Source organism: Pelmatolapia mariae, linkage group LG4 (genome assembly GCF_036321145.2).
Source record: "Pelmatolapia mariae isolate MD_Pm_ZW linkage group LG4, Pm_UMD_F_2, whole genome shotgun sequence".
Classification (NCBI taxonomy): Eukaryota; Metazoa; Chordata; class Actinopteri; order Cichliformes; family Cichlidae; genus Pelmatolapia; species Pelmatolapia mariae.
In genome coordinates, this window is record NC_086230.1 from 29,807,779 (window position 1) to 29,834,523 (window position 26,745).

At 40.3% G+C, this 26,745-nt stretch overlaps 1 protein-coding gene across 1 annotated transcript; it reads left to right on the forward strand.

The window, feature by feature from the left end:
- Positions 1–21,187, forward strand: map3k3 (mitogen-activated protein kinase kinase kinase 3). The gene is made up of 17 exons (XM_063472358.1): positions 1–1,401; positions 6,578–6,667; positions 7,138–7,259; positions 10,197–10,237; positions 10,673–10,772; positions 11,214–11,327; positions 11,557–11,677; positions 12,324–12,457; positions 12,838–12,911; positions 13,133–13,200; positions 13,631–13,726; positions 13,877–14,038; positions 14,607–14,755; positions 15,964–16,095; positions 16,755–16,884; positions 17,037–17,214; positions 18,485–21,187. The coding sequence occupies exons 2-17, from the start codon at positions 6,664–6,666 to the stop codon at positions 18,711–18,713; spliced, it is 1,854 nt and encodes a 617-aa protein (XP_063328428.1). The 5' UTR covers positions 1–1,401; positions 6,578–6,663; the 3' UTR covers positions 18,714–21,187.
- The last annotated feature ends 5,558 nt before the right edge of the window (positions 21,188–26,745 follow it).

Below are 26,745 nucleotides of genomic sequence, written 5' to 3' on the forward strand. Positions count from 1 at the left end.
CCGAGTAACAGCGCGTCCCCGCGGCTGCACGGCTCTAATTTAGATAGTTTAGGAGTCAGAAATCCCCCCGGGAATAAATCATCGTTATTACTTGCGTTTGGATGCCGGGCAGTGAAGCATCTGGGAAACATGGACACAACCTTTGCGAGCCGTTTTCATGACTTCTTGGAAGCATAAAAGCTGGTTCCGGTGGCGATATTTTTTCTGTCAGGAAGTTTGACGTATTCAGCTGAAGATTATTTCTTGCTTTGTTTTGGTTCGGAAAAGTTGCGGACGACCGCTGGTTCCTCTCAACAAACGACATCTTTGTTACTGTCGCTGAAAACAGACCGAGCTCGTCTAATTTATGTTTTTTTTTTTGTTTATTTGTTTGTTTTTTAAATATCAGTTTGCTGTTTATATGAATACTCCAGGATCTACAATTTTAGAGTCTGCAGCCCTGCGAAGTCTAAACATCGATGGACTTTATCCTACTTGGCTTCGCATGACATAACGCATCTGGTTAAAATATATAATAAACTCAAAGGTAGTACTTTTTTCTGCCAATGTCCCCATAGTCTGTGTTATTTTTAAGTCTGAACTCAGAACGGTGCTATCTCAATTAAATTAATCTGCACATTTTTATAGGCCAGATAGGCCTTCGTGTATTCTTCCTTGATTATGTTAATATCAGCATTCACGTTGCAATGCGATGCAGTTATGTGCAATGCAGCAATGAGAATAAAAACATCTTCTGCCTAGAATATTTTGGATTCAAACCTGGAACCACGGTCGAGGAAAATCTGCAAACTTAGCAGGAAGAGAGGCCATCAGAATCACGGAAATCGTACGGTCTTTCCTCTGGCGAGCTGCTACCCACAAATGGATTTCATACAGGCCATACGGTTACTGTTACACTTTGGTTTGGCAGCTTTTGTTCGTATTTAACACTGTAATGGGACACGGCTCTGAATACATTTCTAAATTCATCGATTTTTAGTGTGACTTCTAAAGATGTTTTGGAAATTTAAGTTTTCCAAGGATCCGAGGCTACAACGGCGCAAAAGTTTGCCTCTGGGCCACAGCTGGAGCTGTTTGATGTAGGTTTTCCCATCGGAACATTTTCTCTGTGAGGCTTCCAGCTGCCTCATGTGACCGTGCTTGTTTTTACAACCTGGAAAGAATCGGTTTGTGTGTGTGATCTAACTTTCCGTTAAAGAAGACAAGCCCCGGTACCTGGGGGGGTCAGCCCCGCCGATGGCACCTTTACAGTCACTCACACTCTTTGGTGTGTTGGTCTGACCGAGGACACTAATGGACGTTAACAACAGCTGGACCTACTGCGTCATTCCTGCCGCTAGACTACGGTGACCAGTCGGCTGTACGCGGGAGAACCTCGGTCCTGACCTGCCGAGACTACAGGTGAGGTTTGTGAGCTACACCTGAGAGTAGTGACAGGTGTAAATTATGCGCTGTGTTCATGCCACAGGGGAAAAAAGATGTATATATTTGAAATATTTTTATATCTGTCTGCCAAAAACAGAAATGTAAACTTTTCTAATTATTTACGTGAGTCGGGTTTATTATTATTGTTGTTATTATTATTATTGAATAGGCCATGTCCTGGAAATTATTTGTTTTGCTGAATTAGTTGAATAAAGTCTAAGAAATTGACGGCATAAAAAGCTGGAGGGAATTGAAAATGAATATAGATTGTAGTTGAAGTATTTTCTAAAAGTTTCTATTAAAAAGGATTTGTCTGTGATCTCGTCTTAATCAGTCAGGGTTGAAAATGCCATCCAGCTTTCCACCTTTTTAATTGAGAAAAAATTTTAAATTCATATTCCATAGTGAATATATAACAGCTGTGCTTACTAAATTTAATAGCTTATCTTCCTCGAGCATGTGTGTCATTCCATTCTGTTCCATTTTCTGTATCTATCCGGTTCGGGTTGCGTGGGCACAACATCTCATCTGGGGGACTGCTGAGGCATTTCCAAGTCAGCCAAGACATTATCTCTCCAGTGTGTGCTTTTTCTACCCTGGAGCCTTCTCCCAGTTTGGACATGCTCAAAAAAAACCTTCCTAGCACGGGACCTGGAGGAATTCTAGTTAGATGCCCAAACTGCCTCAACTGGCTTTTATCAATAGTAGAGTAGTGGCTCTAATGTGAGTCTCTCCCAAATCACTGAGCTCCTCATCTTTTCAATAAGGGAGAGTGTCAGGAAGTTTATTTCCACTGCAATCTCATTATTTGTTTTGGTCACTACCCAGAGGTCATGACCATAGGTGAGGGTAGGAATGTAGATCTGTGCTTTCAAATTCAGCCCTCTCTTCACCAAAACAGGCCATTCAACACCCTGATCACTACAGACACTGAGCCAATCTGTGTCTATCACTTGCGAACAAGACCTCGAGTTACTTAAATGCCTCCACTTGTGGCAGCAACTCGTCTCTGGCTTGGAGTCAGCAATCCACCCTTTTCTGGCTGAGGTTCATGGATTCAGACCTGGAGGTGCTGGTTCTCATTCCAGCTACTTCACACTTGCTTGCAAACCAACCCATGTTATGCTGGAGATTACTGCCTGATTAGGACGGAAAAACCACATCATCTGCAAAGAGCGGAGACGTGATCCTGAGGCTGCCAAAGCTGAAGCCCTCTGCCATGTGGCTATGCCTTAAAAATTCTGTCCATAAAAGTTATGAACAGAATCTGCAACAAAGGGCCAGAAGCACCGTCCTAAACTTCCAAGTGATGCTGCAGAAGCATGTCAAACGAGACAGCCACAAGTTCAGTCTTAAGGAACTCGGGGCAAATTTCATCCACCCCAGGGGCTCGACCACTAAAGAGCTTTTGACTACTTCAGTAAATCAGTCACAGTAATGGGCCAGTCACCCCTCCTTGTCCCCAGACTTTGCTTCCACTAAAGAAGGTGTGTCAGTGGGCTTGAGAAGCGACTATATCCTCTATTGAGGTCAGCAGAACTCCATCCCCATTGTAAACAGCGTGAGCAGGAAGCTGCTTCCCCTTCCTGAGTCACCTGACAGTTTGCCATAATTGCCAAGTGAGACCGAAAGTTTTGCTTCATTGCCTCACCAGACTCCTCTCAGACCCGGGTTTTTCACTATATGTTTGGGTACGCCAAGTCTGTCCAGCATCTTCTACCACCACCTGTTTTAACTTATAGCCAGGTGGTGATCAGTTTACAGCTCTGCTCATCTCTTTACCTGAGTGTCCAAAACATACGGCAACAGGCAGATGGTCTGATAACAAAAACAATTACAAAGTCAATCTACCTGACCAAATCACTGCCTGTGGATTGCCCCCTTCCTCCCAAACTTAACCCCCAATCAGCGATTGACTCCAGGGTGGGACCCCAGTAGCCCTATCCCAGGGTATCCATGCCCCTTTTTGTTTGTTTGTTTGTTTTTCCTTCATCTTGTGAATCACTCTTACTTTGGCCCCTGAAACAGGACCAATTTTCTTTGGGAGACCATACCAGGGGCAAATTGCACTCAGCAACATAGCTCCTGGGATCATGTGTGCACACAAACCTCTCCATCATGATAAGGTGGCAATTCATGGAGGGGGAGGTGGCTGTACTATTTTGCAGCATACCCCCTTCTGCAGTTAAACATTGAATAAAACAACTGAACAAAAATCAACTCAACAGCTAAATTAATAACTTGTACCCAAAGCTCCACAGTGCAGTTATTTTTATTGATCTGAATTCCAGAGCAGCACAGGAAAGAGAGTGTGTCAGTGAAGTCTGAGATGGCAACAAACACCTACACCCAAGTATAGTCATTTTATAATATTCAAAGGTCTAAATTTAAGTGTGACGGAGTTTATCAGAATAACTTAGGTCAATAGGGGAAGTCTTTGGACCAGATTAGTTATGGGCATATAAAAGCATACATCTGTTTTATGGACAAAAAGTCAGAACTTCTGTGTCAGAACTTCCAGATACACAGTAACTTACGCAATATTTTGCGTCATGAAGTATTGAGAGGAGACATATTAGAGGATGCTTTGAAAAGCTAGATTTAAATGCGACTATGAACCTAGAACAGAGCTCACTATAGGCTATTCCCCACGCCATCCTGGTTAGAGTTTAATTTTTGTCATAGTTGTACTGAGGAGTAGGTAATGGGCCCATTTGCAGGATACATCTGACTTTGATTGCCAACTCCTGCTACTAAAATAAGCTAATATACTACTGTATATTAGCTTTAAAACAAAGTTGTCTTTATTCACAACACTTTTGCAAGCTTATCCATGAATGCAACAGAAGGTGCCAGCTTTCTGTCTTTAAATCTTTTTCGGTGGTTTTCATATTAACATGCACAATGAACAGGATTTCCAAAACTCAGATTTTGATGTACATTGTACATAAGCTTTGATTTTCAATGTATTTCCATGTGTGAAAACACTACAGAGGACATTCTAAGACTTCACGTAGCCAACACAAGCACAAGCTCTTTGTTGAGATTGCAATATTTAAATGTGGTGGGTTGCCCTAAATGAAAAGCACATGTGCACCTGAAACAGGACAGACATCAGGCCATGGGATTTTGCTACGAAGCCCTCAGTCCAAATGCATCACTGGCTTGAGACAGGGGACTGTGGCTGAGAAAAACAGCCTCAGACTAAACACCTCTTAAAGCAGACAGAGAAGAGAGGGTGGAGGAAAATCCATGTAAATCCTGCTAGTCCTGGAAATGCGATACAAGGAAAATAAAGCAGGCACAGCTGACTGGACTGGTACAGTGCAGCTTTACTCTCCATTGAATTCCCCGAATTCCGCTTGGGAGGTAATTAAAATCAGGAGAAGCAAGAGAGAGATGAGGGTAGCTTGTGCTGTTGACCATAAGGACCACTTGAGTTGAGGTTTTGTTTCTAAATACTGTGTTGACTGTTCTCTTTCTCACACATTTTTTTTTATGTAATGCATGAGGTAATTGCTCTATGTTACCTCAAGTGTCTGTACACTAATGCAGCAGTGAGAAATGCACGCTGCATAAATTCAATGTCATTTACTTTGGAATTAGATGCTATAAACAAGTTCAAGGACTGCAGGCCAAAACTATTTGGCACCTTCACCGTTGGCAGGGCAACTTGAGAGTAGCATAAGCTTGAAAGCAATGTGGCAACGCTCCGGCGACCACAGACGGACATGCCCTGCATTCCTGTGGGTGATTATTACCCAGAAATCCACAAAGTCAATGAGTTGCCTCAGGTGCCGATGCTGTTTATTTCATGTACAGTAGAGTTTCTGGTGTTCTTGTTTTCCTTTAAGACTGCCTTTGACTACAGAATACAGACAGACAGCCTTTGCTGTTGGCTCCAGACTCAGACACTGTTCAACTTCTCGTCTGACCTTCTTTGACTGGGGTTTTTTTAGTCACAGCTATATTCTAAATCAAACCAGTCCTTAGTTTTCAAGACTTACTCAGCAGTTAATGATAGAACTTGTGTAGAGGGATTGATTTGCTACAGTATATTTCAAGAAAAATAAAGCATGTGTCAGGATAAAACATGCTATTTCAATCTTTGGGTTCAAGTTGCTGGTCATAAACGTCTTCCTAAGGATGCTGTGTGGTACACAGTTTCTACATAATATCACCAGATATTACGTTGAGGTATCAGAACTGGGTGAGAAACACGTCAGTGCATTTCTGGGGGAACAGCTGTTTTAAACTGTAGTTGCTGGCAGTGAGTCACTTGTATCTGGTTGACTGAACAATATTTACTCATTATTTGGCGCATTTGTGAAAACGAAGTTTGTGTTAAGACCTCAAAGTCTCAAGAAACTCTAAAGTGCTTTGTATTTGCCTTTGCTGAATTAGTTTAAATTCCATGGTTTATTGGTACAAATATGAGGGAAACCCTCTCCATTGAAGGAAATGCCTCAGTTTATAATGCTGTTGACGCCTTGAGCAGGGCTGATAATATTGCCTTGTTAACATCAACAATGGAGTTATGACACAACCGACTTTGAGTTTTGCAGCTCGTGCAAAGGAGGCTGTTTAAAGCTGGTAGATACTTGAAACGGCAGAAAACTCCTCACAAAGAACATTTTTCCCATATGAACAAGGCCAGAATAATCACTGCCAGGGCAGCTTGAATTTCAGCCGTTTCCAACTGTCATTCTTTCTCATGGGCAAACTCACAATACACATTCTCACATGCACTGCACACTTTCACATTCGCCTAGCCTTCCAGTCAGAAAAACTCTTTAGGTCTGTGGTCTGCAGGGTTCGGTTACGTGCCTGCAAGGAATGAGAAGAGATTTGTGTTGTAAATGAAAAAGAGATTCTCTGAAACACATTAAACACTAATGTGTAATTTCATTACTGTAATTCCATATAAGACGGGTACAATATAACAGGTTCTTTGTCATGCCAGCGTTCTGGTCTTATTCTGTGATTCCTTTTTTCTTATTGTCTCCCCATATACATGACATTTACCAGTAAGGTAGTGCAAGTTTTTAATGATGCTTTTTGTCATATCTGTTCTTTCTTCAAAACATGTGCTAACCTCAATTATTGCATGTTTATTCTCATAACTAATTGATTTCTGTGTTTACCACTAAAGGCTCTGGGAGGTGGTTGGCACAGCAGAGGCAGCCCTGCAAGTTTCCGAAGACTGGTTTGTAGACCTCGATCACAAACAACGCCACGATGAGTAAGTCTTAGACTATAGTTTTCTAAACAACATTAAAAACAGACACACACACCAATCACCATCCCCGAGGGCATAGCTGGTGCGACTTGCTTCTCCAGACAGTCAGGTGAAGAGGACTGGTTTTCAGCATTCTGGAGATAGGGGTCTGGTTCAGCCCCAGGGCTGTATGATGTCTGTCCAAACTATACAAGGGGAATATTTTTCTTTCGTGAGCTTTTCCAGACAAGACAGAACTTGCCCTGAGATCAAATGTGGGAATAAGGATATCAAAAACAAAGTACTTCTTTCAAGCCTCCAATACTGAGTCACAGGATAGTTTCAATAAAGCTGCAATTAAAGATGACTGATTGTCTTTTCACACCTTTTAGTGCAGAGCTCATATCTCTTTCACTTTGTGCCATGCTCACACCACTCATTTGTTAATCCACTGTCTAATTGTCTGCTTTTTGCCAACCTATTTTCCCCTGTAGATGAGAGGCAGGCTCTCCACTCTATAATGAAGGACCTCGTTGCCCTCCAGATGACACGGCGGCAGCCTGTGTTGTCTCATGACAGCGGTAAACCCAAAACACCAGCACAGGCCAACAGACAGGTACAGCATCAGTCCATCGCAATTTGGCTATAAAGTAAGAATTCACTATTTAAAATTTCAGAAAATTAATGAAACTGAAGAACTTAAAATTGAAAAAATGTAAATCTTCTTAAATTTTATCTCTTACAAATCAAAAACAAAACATGCTGATCCAATATGAATACACAACGTCAAGATTTTGTGAGTCTAAAAACACATAAGCAAGCATGCAGTTCTGAAGACGTAAAGTTGTCATTTATTAGGCAAGACCCTTTAGAAACAGGTCTAAACAAAGGTTAAACCCTATAAATTTGTTTGTCTTCATAAACTGCTTCCTCAGTTGTTGTGTCTTAAATGAATGTGTTGTTATGTTGTGTTTTGAAGGAATATATTTTCCTCTAAGTCGTGTAGTGAGAAATGTGTAATAAACATAATCAGCCCTTAATCCACAGCATCACTCTTGAGCCAGAGTGAGATTTGCTCTATAATTCAATTTAAAACCCCGAGTCTAGAGATCAGGGGGGACAAATGTGTCAAGCAAAGAATTTTTATTAGAGAAAACTTCTTTAATAGAGCTCAGTGTAAGTGTCCAGAACTATTTGGCAAAATTTTTTGATGCTTTTAGTATTTCTCCTGACGCACATGGTACATAGTTTTAGCAAAATTACATGAATTTCCAAAGTCACCACCAATTTGTCAAATAATTTTTTAGCTTCTCTAAAAACAAATTCTTCTGCTTGTGTTTAAAAAAAAGAAGAAGAAGAAAAAAAAAGAAAAGAAAAAGTGGCACTTGGCCCACCTAAAATTTAATCTTGGTGTTTGCCCAAAGCAACGTTCTGGGAAATAAAACTCGTTCCCATTCCTGCAAAAGTTGCATCTAAAGATTGATATACATACTTGACTTTTATCTGTACAGTGTGTATATATAAAGCTTATGTGAGCACCTGACAAGTTTACAAAAGAAATTGGACACTAGGGAGCAAGGACCCTAGTTTTGTCCAAAGGTAGAATGGAAAAGTTCACAAGTAGTAGAAACAAATTCTTCCTCATTTCACAGTTTTACGTGGGCTGTTTGAAGAATCTTTGCTCGGGATATAATAATGCAAATTGTGGGGGATAGTAATAGTAGTGAAATGACAATATTTAAAAGAGAAAAATACATCCAAGCTAAATTTGACCCAGGTTGTTGCTGTTCATGGGTTAATGGTCAGCATCCTGAATCCTAAGCTGTAGTTATGTCCTCAATTTCCAGTATTACACTTTAGTTTTTTGTCCAAATGAAAGCAATGGGAAATAACTTAGTTGGTAAGATTTAGAGCTGGTGGTAGGTGTAGTTTGTTACCTTTGGACAGGACCATGTTAGCTGATCTCTCCGTTTCCAGTTTAAGCCAAGCCAGCCGGATCCTGGCTGTAGCTTCATGTTTTCTGATGGTCAGTCAGGAAGCAATCTTCTCATGTAACTCTACAAGAATGTGAATAAGTTTGTTTCCTGTAGAATTATTGCTCCATAACAAGAAATTCTCTCTCTGCTTGGCTATCCATGTAATCTCGGTAACTTTATTTGCAGTTGTTACGAATGCAAGTTCTCTAAGAAATTAAAGAGGTACACAATGGCTTGTCTTTGTGTGAGACCCACAGGTGAAGTCTAATTGGTATGATCACCGCTACTCCTCAATGCAGCCTGAACTCTCTTAGGCAAGCTATCTTGTAATTTACTTAATTAATCTTCAGCAATAATTTTACAGACGTCTTGAGGGAGATTCTTAGGATGTTGGCTGCCTTTTGTTGCCTTCTGTCTGATTCCACGCTACTTCAGTAATAATAAGATCTGTCATTTGAGGAGGCCAATCCATGACTGCTGGAGTTTCATTGTGTTTTTTCTATACCAATATGCTTTTACCGCTCTGGAAGTGTGTTTGGGGATATTATCACACACTTTCTAGATGGTATTGCATGGTGGATCAAAATCTGACAGTATGTTTTTTCATGCATAATTCCATCAGTTTTGACAGGATTTCCAACACCATTGGCTGCAGCCCCAAACCAGACAGAGCCTTAATTGTGGTTTACAGATGGCTGTAGACACTCGTTCTTGGCCCTTTTTTCTGACGTCATTCGACGCACGTACTGACGATTTGAGCCAAAAATTTGGAATTTGTATTGATCACTCTGTAAGACCTGTTGCCACTGATTTTCACTCCAGTTCTTGTGGAGTCTGGCACACCTCAGGCTTTTCTCCCTGTTTCCCTTCCTTAAGAATGGCTTCTTGACAGCTATTCACTGAGACCATTTCTGATCAGGGTTCAGTGAACAGTAGATGGATCAATTGGAGGACAAAATGCAAAGGCCTGTGTCAGGTCTAAATTGGATTTTTTTTTCTTATTTCTTAAAGACATGACTCATCTGAATCTTTGCCACCTTATTTTTGTTCTGCTTGTCTAGTTTCCTTAAAATTTTAAGGACACACTGCAGAAAATATGTCAAGTGTGCAGCCAATAGCTCTTTGCGAATCACCTTACTGGTGTAAGAATACTGTTTAGGGCTTAAACTTTGTTCTCATTGGCATTTTACATAGATTCAGTAAAGAAACAAGAAATAATTATGTGCTTTTCCACCGGGCCGCTAGTAACAAAGAATCAGAAGACGCAATTTAAAATTGGTTCTTTCCTAAGTTGTTAGTTATGTGTAGATACAACTTTGAATAAAACAACATTTCTCTGAAAATGTTCAGGTACAACGACAACTGGTCTAAATAATGAGTGAAAAAGCAGTCAATCTCCAAAAGAAAATGTTTTAAAGACTTTCATTAAGATTAGAAAACCACGGCTCACTTTTTAAAAAATTACAAGAAAATCTGGCTCCTGGAAAGCAAAATATAAAGAAATGAGAAGTTACTTGAGACTTTTGTACATTACTGTATTAGCGCTCTTTGACCTTGCTATTTCTGCTTTCTTTCAGGACGATGTCAGGATAAAGTTTGAGTTCTCAGGAGAGAGGAGGTGAGTTTGGCGTGGTTTGCATTAACATGCATGTTGTGAGTGTGTGGGTATCGTGCTTTCCAGTAGTATACATTCATATGCAAGTGAGAGGGACTAATAACTTATGGAAGAGACATAAACACATTCACTTAGGCATGCAGCTGTTGTCACATGTTCCAGTTCATGAAAGAGCACTTCTCACAGTCTGACACACACTTAATTCAGACTGGTATGTGAGCTGGAGAAGAGAAGGGAAAAGGACTGTGGTTAGCCAATGACTGCCAACATAAACCACAAATATGCAAGGTGTACATAGAAATATCTGCACACACTCAAAACATCAGCTTGTGTATTTTGTTTGCATGTGTGCATGTAATTTAATGCAGTTTCTTTACCAACTGGTGTAAATCTTTCATAATTTCTTTGGATGATTCATTGCTGCCTTTCTTTTTGCAGGATCCTGGTCTTTGGACGACCTGTGCAGTTTGAGGAAATTCAGCAGAAAGTCAAGACTGTCTTTGGCCAGCAGCTAGACCTGCATTATATGAACAATGAGGTAAAGTGTTATACTGTGCCCCCCCGCCCCCTTCACCCAACCACCCACCCACAGCTGCTCCTTCCTCAAGAATTTGACGGATCGTTGAGTCGAGACATGTTCAGAGTCAAGTAAAAGATGCAGGAAGACACCGTGACATCATCCAAATTGTACTTTAAATCTTAAGATGTTATGTTCTTAAATAGTAGTTGTAAATCCTCTTTTGAGGAAGGGCAAGTAATTTGGTAAATGGAAACATGAGTAATGGATCATCCGTTATCAACTTTCCAATTCTCATTCGCTCAATTGTGCCTTCCTGCATGTCTGTTTTCTGTGTTGATTTATTGTTTGTGCATTTTACGTTTGAACAGCAGCCTGTGTATGCTTGTAAATGTTGGCAAGAATTAGTTTCCATGTCATTTTGAATGTGTGTGTTCTTTTTGTTGTCTGGTTTCTTGGCAGTTGTCCATTCCTCTGCGAGGACAGGATGACCTTGACAAGGCAATCGACTTACTAGACCGAAGCTCCAACATGAAGAGCATCAGGATACTGCTTCTCACTCAGGAGCACAGCAATGTAAGACTCAAGACACACACACACAAACACACACACACACACACACACAGGGGCGTGCATTTACAGTATACAGTTGCATCACTACCATTTCTTCACCACAGCGCCATGTTGTGAAAAACCCAAGTTCCTGATTTACCGACACTAACTGGTTTGATGACATGATGAAATTGTTAAATGTGTTAAAGCATTGTTCACATCTTCTGTTCTCCTATCTTTTCCCAAACTACAGGCATCCTCTCCTTCCCACCACGTGCCATGTAAGCAGGTGAGGATCAAATCCTCCCAGTCCACTGGAGATGTAAGCACAGTGTACCAAAGCGCCGAGCCCAGGGGGCGTCACCTATCAGCTGGTAAATACTGTGATTTCAGATCTACTTAAAGTTCTTCCCAATTTTACTCATTTGAGAAAAAAAGAGATCTGATTGACTTGAACTGGATTATATCTCCTAACAGTTACTGAATTATCAGTTATGGATATTTTTGTTGTGCCTTACTGCCTTGATTTCCCTGCTTGTCTTATTTTACTCTCTTGCACTGGCGTTTCTTTTGCTTCCCCTTGTTGCAATGGGTCCTCTTCCTTTTCCTGTTCACCATCACTAGACGATGCCTGCTGGACAGCAGCCAATCAGATTACAGAATGCTATTAGTGTGGCGGACCAGTGGTCTGTTTTAGGATTTCTTTTTCCCCCTCTAGAGGAGGAGGGGTCAAAGTGGCTCCTAGAAGGCTTGAGAGCTTTGCATCATAACAAGTTTAAATGCTGAAACTAGTTCTCATTGTTGCCTTATCTTTGTTGGTCAGCAAGAAGAAAACCCCCAAAATTACAACATGGATGTGTCCTCGAGTTTTTTGAGTGTAGTCACAACAGCAACATGTCCGACTTTCATGTGTACAGGAAAATAAAAATTAGTTTCAGTAGAGAGGAACAGAGCCTTACAATTTTTAAAATCAGGCAAACATGTAACTAGCTAATACACATCATTTCTGACTGATTCCAGGTTCTCAGAACACAGGGCGTAGTTCCCCACCTCCTGGCTACGTCCCTGAACGCCAGCAGAGGATCGCCCGCCAAGGTTCATACACCAGCATAAACAGTGAGGGAGAGTTCATCCCAGAAACCAGCGATCAATGCGTGAGCCATCTCTTTATTCATAATGGGGGAAAAGAAAACTTATAATAGAAATCATATGGATCTTGTGTCTTTGTGATTACGACTTTTAAGATTTGTTTACATATGAGATTCAATTAAGATCTTTTCTGACTTTGGTTTTTAATGGGCTGTGAGGCTGACATGATGAGATTTTGTAAACATGTTCCTAAGAAGTTCAAATTAAGTTTGGGAGTAAAAAGCTGAACTAAGTGCTCGGCGAATTCCCCAGATTTGCTCATCTCCATTTTCCAGTGCAGCTGTTCTACAGAAAATGAAAGTTTTCAAAAACATAGTCCTCTGTGTACACAAACCACACGCGCATAAAAACGGACACTCTGAATTTTCCATTGTGCCCTGTGCAGGTGCTGGATCCCTGGAGCAGTGCAGAGAACTCAATTTCTGGAAGCTGCCAGTCTCTGGACAGCAACTCAGACAGGTGACAAACAAGCTCTGCCTGCTAAATACAAAACTAACATTGATGCCTCCTGCCAGGAGCTTACTACTCATGCCTTATTTTATCATTTCTCCATTACATTTCCACCACTGGTATTTGCAAAATAAAATAAACGCAAAGTTTTGCTGATGAAACGCTTAGTTTATTATGGGAAGGCCTCTGAACATACCTCAATCTTCATCCTTCCCTCTCCTCTTTCACAGCCCCTCACTGAGGAAGTCTCGCATGCACAGAGCCAAGAGTTACCCTGATAATCGTCAAGAGTGCTCAGGTAACAGCCAAGCCAAGTATATAGAAAGATGATTACAGCATTCATGTAATAAGACATACAATGTGTGCGTTCAGTCAATATCTTAGTATGTCGTTAAAGCCCTGAAGACAAGTTTTTAGCAAACTGCCCTGCGCTTTGATAAGCTGAGTGCATAACATTAATTACTGATCTGTTATCTATCTATTTTACACAATATAATCATTTAATAATAATTTATCTGTTATCTACTTTTGTTAATCAGTGTTTTCTTGTTAGTGATAATGTAAACTGGCTGCAAGCTTACATGAACAGCATTTTTTGTAAGTACAAGCTACAAAATAGAGTATCAAAGAAGCTAAGTTTAATGGTATGTGACACCGTGCAGCTAACTAAACTGTTGTTCAACTGCAGCTTCCTGCTGAGCTATGACATTCTGGGTGTTTGTTTTCAGATCGGGAGAATCATGTGTATGACAGGGTAGCAGGGAAGGGAGGCACCTTTCCTCGAAGGTACCTTGTGTCCCTCCCTTATAAGGACAACAGTGAAGGTGAGATTAATGATATCTACTATATATGTAGCATTTTCCAAGTAGGTAAATTTTTTTCCTACTGCCTCCATCTGTAGTATAGCCTTCCTTAGTCTCACCATTCACAATGTTATATTAGAATCAGCCACACTCTTTCCTGTTCTCCTCAAGGTCGCCGAACGTTTCCACGGATTCGTCGCCCTCAGGGGAACCTTTTCACTCTAGTGCCCTCAAGACGGTCACTTAACGGCAGTGAGGAGAGTCTGGGCAGCTGGCAGCAGGTCGATGCACAAGGCAGGCTACGCCCCCAGGATCGTTCTGTTCCCCATAAGTGTGAGTAAAACACAACTTTTTAATAAAAAGGTTCATATGCAGTGCTTAAGACAGAGGTGAATAAATGAGTCAACAGCGCTAATTATATTTTTCAGCTGAAGCTTATCTCAATCATGTTAGTTCCTGTTATATTGCATCATAAAGAAAAAAACATTTGATTTCATACTCTTCATAAAATTACCCATGGGAGTGAAATTATAGTGTCGGTAAATGAAACATGTAACTAAATTTGACAGGAAGTTGGGTTTGTTTGTTTTTTTTTTTCAAATTGTCAAATGACAATTTTAACTCCGGGTACTTGGAGCCAAGTCTACCTTAAAGACTGGATTTAAAATTGTAATTGGAAATGACCATTTGAGGAAGTTGTGTAACAGAATGAGTAACATTTTGTTTTGCATGTGTGTGTATATGTGTTAGCCCTGCGACAGATTGGCGACCTGTCCAGGGTGTACAGCTGGGATAGGCTCCAGCCCCGTGCGACCCTGAAAAGGATAAGCGGAAGAGAATGAATGGATACATCAAACAACAACCAACAAATGTTTTGGTTTTTTTGTCTGTTTGTTTTCAGCGCCCAGTGCTCCGGTGACGTGGCGCCGGGGGAAGCTTCTGGGCCAGGGCGCGTTTGGTCAGGTTTACCTGTGTTATGATGTAGATACTGGGAGAGAGCTGGCTGCCAAGCAAGTCCAGTTTGATCCTGACAGTCCTGAGACCAGTAAGGTGAGGAGCTAGGAGATATTCATTGACACGGATGGTTTAACTTTATGCATACCTTCACAAACACAGGATTTTTTTTCACGTGTGTGGGTGTTCTCACTATTTCTCTCCCTGGTACTCTTATTTCCATAGTGACTTTCTTCTTATGCTCACATGTTGTATATTTGCAAACATTTGCTTTTGCTTGTACATTAAAATTGTGCTGCGTTTGTCAGAAGGTTACATCACATCCCGTTTTTACTGTATATCTCATGAATGATGAAATCGTTTTTTTTCTTCTTGTTTTTTTTAATATCAAACTTAAGGTTTCACATTACTGACAAGTCATGAGTCGGGACCAATGTCCAGCTGAAAACGTGCCAAGTATGACTTCATACGATAATCTGTTCAGGTCATTATGCTGGAATGTAGATTGTTAGCAGGAATAGCTGAGCATGGGATTAATAAATCAACCAACATCCACAGTTTAGCTACGGCTCTGGATTCAAGCTTCCAATTTTATTTTATCCCCCGAGACAAAAATAAAAGCCTGCTGGAAGGAAAATCAACAAACTAAAAGTGGAATGCATCGTAGAAGTTGTCCTTCCACCATCAACCCCCCTCTTCCCCATTTTAATTTCTTTTCCTGTCTGCCACAGAGAAAACACGCACTGTCACTTCCTGTATCTGAGAGCAGCCAGATATTGCAGTGGTGACGGAGGGGCGATGGGTCAGCATTGCATTGACCTCTTGTTACCCCTTCACACCCCCACTCCCACCCCCTGCTTGTAGCAAATGTGATTCAGTATTTGTTTCTGTTAAAGCAGCTTCAGTGCTGGGACCTGGGGATTAGTTTGTGTCCCTCTGAGTTCCTACTCTTCCTTTCTCTGTCTCTCTCTGCTGTGGCCTAATTCTCTGAAGTAAACACAGGAACTACTTTTAGGGAACTGTGCTGTTGGCTTTTATTGACTCTGCATTAGTTTCCACTTTTGGCTTGACTTCACATGCAGTAAAAAAAGTATCTTTTGTTTATGGCTGCATTTGTTTATGATGACTGTGTAATGGTAACTGATATAACAGGGCCTGGGGCGGGAAATAGCTGTAGCTGAAATCCACATTTTGCAATTTGCAAATCCATAAAAATGCAAAGATGTTGAAAAATTATAGATTTTCTGTTATTTGTTGCCCTTTCTTCAGTTTTTAATTTTCCCTGTGTTCACTGTTCTGTGCAGGAGGTCAGCGCTTTAGAGTGCGAAATCCAGCTGCTGAAAAACCTACATCACGAGCGTATTGTTCAGTACTACGGCTGTTTGAGGGATCACAACGAGAAAACTCTCACTATTTTCATGGAGTACATGCCCGGGGTGAGTCTCAGCAGCTCTCATTTTACAGATTCAGGCAGAGCAGTGATTGTTTTCATAATAATCATTTGCTCAATCGCAGGCTGTGTGTTCATTTCCATTGCATGTAGGACTGAAACCAGTCGCATGAGGGCAACAAAGACACAAATGTCCACAAGTTAATGTTTTGCATTGCTGTGTTGATGCTGTGTTGACAATATAAACATATTTATTTATTCAGTAAAGTGATTTGACCACTGTACTTTTATTATAATGGTCAAACCACTACAGTTACTCCATTTAGCTCACAGTAACTGGGCAGTTTTTTTTTTTTTTTAACTATTCCAGAAACTAGTGACAGAAAGTGACAATGTGTGATTTTACTTAAGCAGGGAAAGTAAAATAATGTTTTTCTCTACTCATATGCAGTTGTTTGTTATTGAATAACTGGCTGAGAAACACATGTTTGTTTCCTTTTCATTCTTCTGTCATCTTCAGCTTTTTAAGATAACCTTTATAAGATAACCTTTATTAGTCCCACACGTGGGAAATTTGTTAAACTTGTTGTTTAACTTGATTTCTTAGCTCATTGTCTTTACTCTTTATTGCATTCACTATCTGTGACTTGTTAAGCTGTTGTTTTAAGGCATTACCATGTAAAACCTGTGATTTCTTCCTGTCAGGGTTCGGTCAAAGATCAGCTGAAGGCCTACGGGGCCCTGACAGAAAATGTCACCCGCAAATACACAAGGCAGATACTGGAAGGCATGTCCTATCTGCACAGCAACATGATTGTACACAGGGACATCAAAGGTATTCCTGTTTAACTGCAGATACTGAAACATCATGCTCTGCAGAAAGAAAACGTTTAGTGTTTTATAATGAGATGCTTGGTTCTTACTGCGTGTGGATGATGATTATTGACATGTAATATTTGCATGTTTCATATCAACTGTGGCTTTCAGGTGCCAACATCCTGCGGGATTCAGCGGGAAACGTGAAGCTTGGAGATTTTGGTGCCAGCAAAAGGCTCCAGACCATCTGCATGTCTGGCACCGGCATACGCTCTGTAACCGGCACCCCCTACTGGATGAGTCCGGAGGTGATCAGTGGAGAGGGCTACGGAAGGAAAGCTGATGTCTGGTAAGACCAAAAGATCCACTTCAGTTTAGTTTTGTCCAAGTTGATCAAGGCGGTGTGTTAAACTGAAGTTGACCTCTGCACCGTTTCAAAAGGCTTGCTGACATACAGTTTATTTGCTAGAAAGAAAGAGAGAAGCTTAGTAGAAACTATGGAACTGATCCAAATGCATGATGGTGTTACAGTTTTTGGTATTGACATGGATGCATTAGATTGGGCACAAAATAATGACTAAAACTACAAGAACTATATTCTTAATCTAATTTGTGTATTTACTCAAGGACTGCACTTTGAGTACATCTTTTTATGCCTCCTTGCTTGCAACACATGTGGGCATTATTCTTTTGGTATACTGCTTCTTTACAGCAACATCCATACATGAAGCATTCTCTACTTCAGTTTTTTGTGTCTCTCAGCTAACAAATCAACTTACACTCTGTAAACATAGAGTAAAAAACACAAGGTTTAATGTTGTCAGGTCACATAAATCTTATTTTACATACAAATGTATCTTTATACATACCCAAATCCTTCAGTAGACTGGCAACCTGTCCAGGATGTACCCCCTCTGTCCCAGTGACAGCTAAGATATGCTCCTGCTGTAGACACCAGCAGTCTTTATTCACTAACAATCGGGTGTTTGTTGCTGCACATGATGATACCTGCGACTGGTGCTGGAAACTTGTGTGAGAGTGAAACAAACACATGAAGCACCTTAATGGAAGTAACAAACTACTAAGTTTATTGGGCAGAAACACTTGAAGATGAAATTAGGATCACACAATGAGGGGTTGGGGAGGCTGAGACATGTGTGAAAATACCAGGCTATTACTTGGGAAGCAGGAGTAACAATGTTCTCTCAAAAGAAAACACTAAATTGTGTGAGGAGCCTGCTGTATGAAACCCACTTTCTACTACACTCCCACACACAGCAGACCACATTCCCTCATGCAGTCTAATTGGGTGGTGACCCACCAGGCGAGTGATGTGATTGGCTGAAGGCCAGTCAAACAGGTCATTACAGAAGTTGGTATGTTCCAGGTTTTCAGTTTGTGCTGGAAGGGGAGTAATACTTTTAGCGCGTTCTGAACCTCCCAGATAGGTGGCAGAGGCCATCTGCAGACAGTGTGTGTCGAGGTTTCCACTAAACACATTCCTGTAAGGCTTTAGGAGTGGGTCGCACAGACAAAATATGTGGTATTTGTTTCAACTTGTTTTGAGACTCCACTGTAAGTCATATTAAAGTTACATTTATTGTCTATGTTTTTTGTAGGAGTCTTGGTTGCACAGTGGTCGAAATGCTGACAGAAAAGCCACCATGGGCTGAATATGAGGCCATGGCAGCGATATTCAAGATCGCCACCCAGCCCACCAACCCGCTTCTGCCCTCGCACACTTCCGACCAGGCACGGGACTTCATCCGCAGCATTTTTGTGGAAGCCAAACACAGGCCCAGTGCTGAGGAGCTGCTCAGACACCCTTTCTCCCAGATACTGTGTTGAGACCTGCGTGGTTTCTGAACTGAACCACAGAGTAGCCTCAGCAGCATGTGCAGCTTCCTTAAGATCCCAGAAATCCAGACATAGAGATGACTGAGATGTCAGTGTTAAGGGCACTGAGCTTCTTCCAGGACTCAGATACTTCAAAGAAGATTTCTCACAAGCACATCCAAAGAACACAAGCAGCACTGACCATGGCAGTCAACACGAAGCCTTAAAAATGCCAGTATGTGCTCTTACAAGAGTCTCCACAAGGGGGGAACAAAACACAGATTAAGTAGCTTGATAGATTCAAGCTCACACAGTCACACACACCAAATGATGCACTCCAAAGGCAGAATGAAATAGTTAAGGCTCAAGCACCAGTTGCATCAGCTCCCATGTTTACATTTACTTGTGCAGTTTTGAGAAATACCAGATATCCTTAAGTATTTAAATCTAAACATGCAGCTTCAGCTCATTTTAAAGCTACAGTGAGCCGAAAGTGTAAGCTGAACCACAGTGTCGCTAAATGGACAGGATTGCTGTTCTGTTTTCCCCATCTTGTCCATCTCCTTCTTTCTGAGACAAAGAAATCTCTCTGTTTTTAAGCTATTTGTGATGCACTTTTTCGGTTTTTACCCCTTTAAAATTTAAGATGTTTTTTAGGATGGTTTAGTTATCTTGGTAAAAGGGAAGATAGGAAATTTGGATAACATCATGATAGGACACAAATACGCAAAGCCTGATGATATTATCTTGAATAGACGATGATCCTCCACAACTATGAGGGTCATTTGTTTTTCTGTTTATTCCATTTGAATGGATCTAACATCAGTTTATCTGGAAAATAATCATCCTGCAGTCTTTGAACAGAATATATAAGAAAAATCTTAATCCAGCATTATGTATGACATTTTAAAACATGAAGTAGAAATCAAGACTTTGTAACTGCCAAAGAGTTGTCATGTGCAGCTAAAGTAAGAAATGCACGTTACTCCCAACTTGACCAATTAGTTTAAATTAGTTTGTTTTTTCAGTTAAGTTTCATTTTCAGAAACTACATTTTTGAAGCAAACTTTTCAACGATTGCCAGGTGTTTTGTTTTTTTGACATGCTTCGCTCTTTCACTTGAAACTAGTTTTTATGTGTGAGAGGTGCAAACAGGAGCAATGCAGGTGCTTAGCCTGATCTAAGAGAGATTTTTCTAACAGTTAGTTTTCAGGTAGAAGAACAATATCTACTCTTTCAGGCCGTCTTAATGCATTCAGGTAAATTCAGATAATCAGTACATTTCAATACAGTCTGGGGACTGAGCTGAATAATGTAATAAACAGTTTAAGGGATGTTAAGGGTGGAACTTCACCTCGTAGTAACTAATTTTTCTGTCAGACATCCTCCTGCTGTAGCTCAGAGCAGGAGTAGATAAACTATCCTTGTATGTATAAAAGTAAATCAGATGACGCTTTTTATTGTTTGAAAAGTCAAACTAAAGGCCTTAATGTGATGGGCCTTCTTCGTGTTCACGTGTGTCTGGCCCAGACCTCCCTGACTGAGAAGCTTTAGCGTAAAGATCAATTTAAATCAGATGCACTTTTCTATAAAAGGAATGTTTGTGATGTTTTGGTTTGTTTAAGTTCAAATGTGAAAATTCTTTCACTTGTATTTATATCCCCATGTCCACTCCAGTTAGATGTTTATAGGTATATATGTTTAAATATATTTTTTATATTCAGACTCTGTCAAAGCTAATGATACTTTGAGGACTTAGTTTTGTTAAAAGTGACTCATTGAAAGCAACTGGTTTTGCAGACATTTCAGAAATGGGGTTTATAAATGAAAAATGGATGGAAAACGAACTCAGGCTGCCTGGTTTTTGTTCCAGTGCAGAAAAATGTTTCCACACATCCTTAGCTATACATTTTGAAGGCAGTATTACCTGACAGGTTATGGAAAATTTGCATGATTGGCCATACTGTTTTGACTCATCTAGGAGACTCATGAATGAAACCTTTAGGGGTTTAACTTACAAAAGAAATTTCTAAGAATATTTTTCTGTGAACTCAGTGTTATTAAAGCATAATTAAAGTGGTGTGTGAGCCAAAGACAAACAGGATCAGAGCCAGCGCTGAATGTCAGAGTTCGCTGTTCAACCCAGACGACGACTTTGTTTATCCCAGGGTTCAGACGAGTCCAGTATTAAATGATTTTTCTGGGCAATAAGCTTGCTACTGCCTTAACTGTAATAGAAAACTATTTCTATGGGGCTGCTACATGCTAAAGGCAGCTAAAATGTGTTTTAAGTGATGCAGTTTTAAAGAAATTAAGGACCCTAGGATGATCAAATGAATACAGACTAGCTGGTAGAAATCAATATATGTAAATGTATTATATGTATCATGACAAGACTTGCAGTGCAAAGTCTAATGTACCAAATTTATTTTACAGCAAGAAAAGAATAGTATGTTATATATAAATATATACTGTATATATGTCCTTCCCTGTCTCAAAAACAAATAAATAGTTTTTAAATATGTTGTCTAATTGTTATCAGTGTATTTATATGCGTGGGAGGACGAGCCTGTCCAAACCCAGTGAGTCCTGTAAATGAAGGGACACAGGAGACTGAGCTCATTGTTGGCAATAAGAAGCTACTTGATTGATGCACTCGTTTTTCTTTTCTCTCCCTCCCTCGCTCTGTTTCTTCCTCTCTTTTGGCTCTTTCACTCCTCTCATGAGGGAAAACAGGAGGCAGACACAGGAAGAAGAGATTTCTACAGGCCGTGTCCGCCTGTGAGATGGATAAACAGACTGTATCGAACAAAGGGTCTTTTTTTTCGTGAACTGGTGTCATATAGACATTTCCTTAATTTTGACAGGCTTTGTTTTTATTGTCTTTTCACTCTTTTTTTTGAGAATGGGATTATAGTGTAGAGTGAGATTTTAGGGTAAATTACAGCTTTCTTTTCTTTTGTTTCAACTAATCATTTTACCACAAATGTGCTGCATAGATTATCCATAAAGAAACCATTATCATTGGTTTTAATTGGTTCAAAACTGTTTGTCAAAACACATCCTGTTGTATTCTCATCCTATCAAAATACTTTGCTAAACTAATGACATCTCTGTCTCCTATATAACTTAGAAACTAGTATTTGCAACATGTTAAACATGGAGAATGAGGCCTCTAAATATCTGAAGGTTAGGATTATTACTGTGAGCTGATGATGTTAACGCTTATCCAACAAAATCTCTAGCGTGCCCTCTCTTTCTTGTCTTTAATGAGGCTATAAATTCTGACATGTTAATGATTTTCTGACCTGAGTATAATCAAGTGAAGCTTGGGTTTTTATCTGACTGCCATCCTCATGTGATGTGTAGGGTAAGCAGAGCTATCTGTGTGTATTTGGGCCCCCAGCATTCCTGCTGACAGGCAGACTGGAGCTTGGGCTCTAAACCCCGTCTCTCTGACGTCTTCTTTGTGGCTACGCTCTGTTTGGACCTAGTGGTGCTGAGTCATATTGCTGTTCAGTCTGTCCAAGTTAAGCCCCCCTGATTTTCATTAAAACCCTTTTCCCAAAAGGCCTTGCAGCTTCAGTAGAACCCAAGCATTCAGCTGTGTTGTTTTTAACTGTCAAGTCTCCATCGGCACCAGCCTACAGTCAGTACCAGCAGTGGAAGAGTGCTCAGATCCTTTGTTTATTGCACAAGAACAGGTGTTTTCATTTATTTTTCCCCAATTAGTCCTCTTTTTTTTTTTTTTTTTTTTGTTGGGCGAGACTGTTATGGAAATAATTGAAGTATGAAAACCTTCCCACCGTTGAAGGTGAATGAAGCAAGTAGGAGATTCAGACAGACAGGCACGCTCCACACACTCCTTAGATGGGATCTAATTAAGCATATAAATTAAAGGAGCTCAGTGCCCTGTATTATATGTGACTAGTAGGGAAAATTGGAAGTAGGTTTAAGAATTTTATATGCTTTTAATATTGAACTTATAACAGGATGTTTTTATATAAAGGAAAGAACCATTTTTGTATAATGGCAGAAAATTAAATCTACTTATTTTCCCTCCACAAGTCTCAGTTAATCAGCCAAGAGCACTGCACACCAGGTAAATGTAAAGATATGGTAGGTTCATAGTAATCTCATGTACAATGATTTCTCTCAAGAAGGACAAGGAGTAAAATGAAAACTATACTACACCATGAGGATCAGTTTACAGACAAGAAATACACCTAGTTTTAGGCATAAATAAAATCTGCATTAAATTATGTTGTTGTTTTTTAATATTCCTAACAATATCAGTGTCTGAGACATGTTGGCTCAACTATGCAGGGAATTATGCAAAGTCACTAAAAAGTATAATTTGTCCTGACCAAACAAGTACAGCAGGGGTGTGAGGGACACAATCAAGCACTCTCCCCGCGTAGTTGTTGGGGGATGCAAGTCTCATGTTCACAAGGATTAATGCAGATAGGTTAAATTCATCTTGTTTAACTTGTTGCAGGACATCATTTTGTGGGTGTAACACTTTTTTTAAACCCAAAGCACCTAGTTTTGATTAAGGCCTATCCCTTAATTTAAACCCTGTCTGTCCTTGATGTAGTGATGAAGGTGGGGCTGAGATAGTCGTATTTCCAGCTTGTTGGTCAGGATTCAGTTTGGTATGTGGCCATGTACATTCAGACATCAGCCAGGTTGAAGAATGGTAGCTGAGAGGTTCACACTGGGGTTTCTGGACGCAAAATGCCAGAGCAGTCAAACTTAGCTGGCTGCGATTTTACCTTGGCCTGAGATCATTTCAGTTTTAAGATTCTGCCCCACACCCCTTCTTTTTGTAAGTCCTGCAGATGAGATGGTCTTCTTGTGCTGGATCTATGAATCAGCTGTTTGACTTGGCCCTTCATAAAACTCTTGCAGCAGGGAGCAAAGAGAAGGAGAGGTCTGCAGCACCACTTTTACTCTCTTTCTGCGTGGATGTTTAATCATCAGGACATATTACCTCAGTGACCAGAACTGGGGCAACGGTGGTGATTGCCGGAAAAATTCAGAGGGGCGAAACAATTACTGTCACCTTAATGATGCAAGCATGTTATTAATCCTTAGAGATGGAGCCTTTTTAATCAACAAATCTCTGCCAGACTTACAGTGTGCCATCTTGTTTAACCTGCATTAAGAGAGACCAATTAGAATTCAAGACAGTGCGTTGTTGTTTTTCTTCTTTACTAGCAACAACACTCAGAGGCCAAATAGTAAAGTCCTAGGGCCTTTATTCACTGTCTCCCACTGAATAAAGGCACTATGATTGGTCTACAGTCCCTGTGATTTTATGGCCTAGTAACAAAGAAATCCTTTATGCTGTTGTGGTTTTTACTACCTTCAGCAGTTAAATGTGCTACTGCCAGTTTGATCTTTCTAACACCAAACAAAAACAGAATTGATATTTTTGCTGGAATTTAACCAAATACTGGTACTTTTTTTTTTTACCATGTTGCAACTGTTTTTTGGGGGAGGATGAGCAGAGCCCGAATGTAGAACTAAACAAAAGGCAAGCCTTTATAGAGGTTGATCAAGGTTCCAAATGTGATACAAAAAGTCCAAAGAACTAGGAAATACCAGGAAACATGATGACACAAGAGCAGGACACACACTGAGGATTACACAAATGACACCAGAACAAAGAACAGAAGGAAGAGTGAGGTTTCTATAAACCCAGAAGGCTCATTAGGGATAAAGCACAGGCGGCAGAATCAAACAAAGGTGAAGAACAAAAACTTGCATGACCAAACATGGATACAAAAGACTTGAAATATATAAAATATAAATTAAAGATAGTGAGAAGGGAACACCTGAGGACAAAGACATGAACACAGAAAGAGGAGATAGAGAAAAGAAGGAAACTTGCTACACAGTTACCGTTGCTTTTCTCATTAAAATTACTTAGGGTTATTTACTGTATGTTGTCAGCAACATAAAACCAATATTACTCAAAGTTTTTTCAGCAGTATTTTCCTAAACCTTTAGTACTTTTGTGTCTTTTTCAGCTCTGTTTTTAATAACATTATTGTCATGCCAAAATACTCTGTTCTTGACATGAGGGATATATTCTTGCAGAAGGAAATGGGCACTTGGTCAAAATCTCATTTCCATAAATCACATCTTCTTCAAAAAGATCAGCTGAGGTGGTCTGAGGTAGCCAGCTCTGTGGTTGTCAAGGTAATGGATGATAATGGTTTTGCAATGCAGACTCTGTTAGTCCTCAGAGTTCAGATTAAAAGGCTTTACTCACCAACTCCCTTCCTCCCCACATCTCACCACCTGACCCCACTCATCTCTGCCACCCATCTGTCTTTGGAACCAGCAAGACATCTAATAACCAGACACAGTGAACATCTCCAAGTCTTAACCGTTTCATTGGGAAGTGTTTTTCTTCTTTCTATTGAAAGGCAATATCTATCTATCTATCTATCTATCTATCTATCTATCTATCTATCTATCTATCTATCTATCTATCTATCTATCTATCTATCTATCTATCTATCTATCTATCTATCTATCTATCTATCTATCTATCTATCTATCTATCTATCTATCTATCTATCTATCTATCTATCTATCTATCTATCTATTAAAAGCTCCTGCTTTGAAATGAAGTGTTATAGATTAATATTTAATGGCATATATAATGAAAACCCTGGGTCTTAAATAATCAGGTGCCATCTCATCTTTATAGTACCATAAGGTACTATAAGATAAGATACCTTATAGTACCATATCACACTATTAGAGCACTTCACTGTAGCACTGCAGGCTTGCCTCCCTTAGCTATGCTGCAATAGGTTTAGGCTGCTGGGGGATTCCCATGATGCATTGAGTATTTCTTCTTCATTCAACTTTCTCACTCACTATGTGTTAATAGACCTCTCTGCATCGAATCATATCTGTTATTAACCTCTGTCTATCTTCCACAGCATGTCTTTTATCCTGTCTTCTTTCTCTCTCCCCAACCGGTCGTAGCAGATGGCCCCGCCCATCCCTGAGCCTGGTTCTGCCGGAGGTTTCTTCCTGTTAAAGGGGAGGTTTTCCTTCCCACTGTCGCCAAAGTGCTTGCTCATAGGGGGTCATATGATTGTTGGGTTTTTCTCTGTATGTATTATCGTAGGGTTTACCGTACAATAGAAAGTGCCTTGAGGCAGCTGTTGCTGTGATTTGGCACTGTATAAATAAAACTGAATTGAAACTGAATTGAATATATTTTGTGGAAAATGTATTTTCTCCAATCTGGGTAATATAAACTTTTTCATCATACTTTAATTTTCATTACTGATTAAGCACATTTTATAATAAATATTCCCATTAAGGATGAGTTAATGAATAATGTTACGCCCTTTGTTATATAACTGTTGCCCTAAACTGTGATCGAAAGAGCAGCTCTTAGATTCTCTCCACACAACTGACCCTGTGAAATCATTTGACCCCAGTCTCAAATGATTTCACAGGCTTTTGTTGTGCACACTTTCAATACACTCAGCAATGTTTTTAATATACTAATCTTTCTTTGTATCTGTACCTGCTCCACCTGCCAATCTGAAGTTATTTTCTGATTAGAGAGCGAAGATCTCTCCCCAGCACCCTTTTGTTTGATCAAACTGTGTTTCTGTTTTTGTGAGAGCGCATGTGTGGTCAGCTTGAATTGGTGGCCAGACCCTGTCACACAAATTCCTTTTCATTCAGCTCAAACAGAAAGAAAGAGAGGAAGACAAAAAAGGGTGAAAGTAAGAGTGAGAGAGAGAGAGTGAGTTAGAGGCTGGGGAGAAGGGAGGAGAAAGGGGGAGAGGGAGAAAGCCAAGAGACATTTGTAGTTGAGTGGACGAGCACAGACAATCCCTGGCACACAGCTTTTTGAGTGTCATGTAAACCACCCCTTTGCTCTCCCTTTTTGTCCCATTCACTGCCTGCCACCCTCCCTTCTCTCTGCCCCACCCTGTGGTCTCTCTGCTTTGGTCTTGGGGGGCTGGGTTGCCTGGCTGTATAAAAGCCCTGTTTGTGCCCA

Bases quoted from the DNA above. Each gene is read 5' to 3' on its own strand.
- map3k3 (XM_063472358.1), top strand. The intron at 10,773-11,213 runs GTAAAGTGTTAT...GTTTCTTGGCAG, and splicing joins TGCATTATATGAACAATGAG to TTGTCCATTCCTCTGCGAGG. The intron at 14,756-15,963 runs GTGAGGAGCTAG...TGTTCTGTGCAG, and splicing joins ACAGTCCTGAGACCAGTAAG to GAGGTCAGCGCTTTAGAGTG.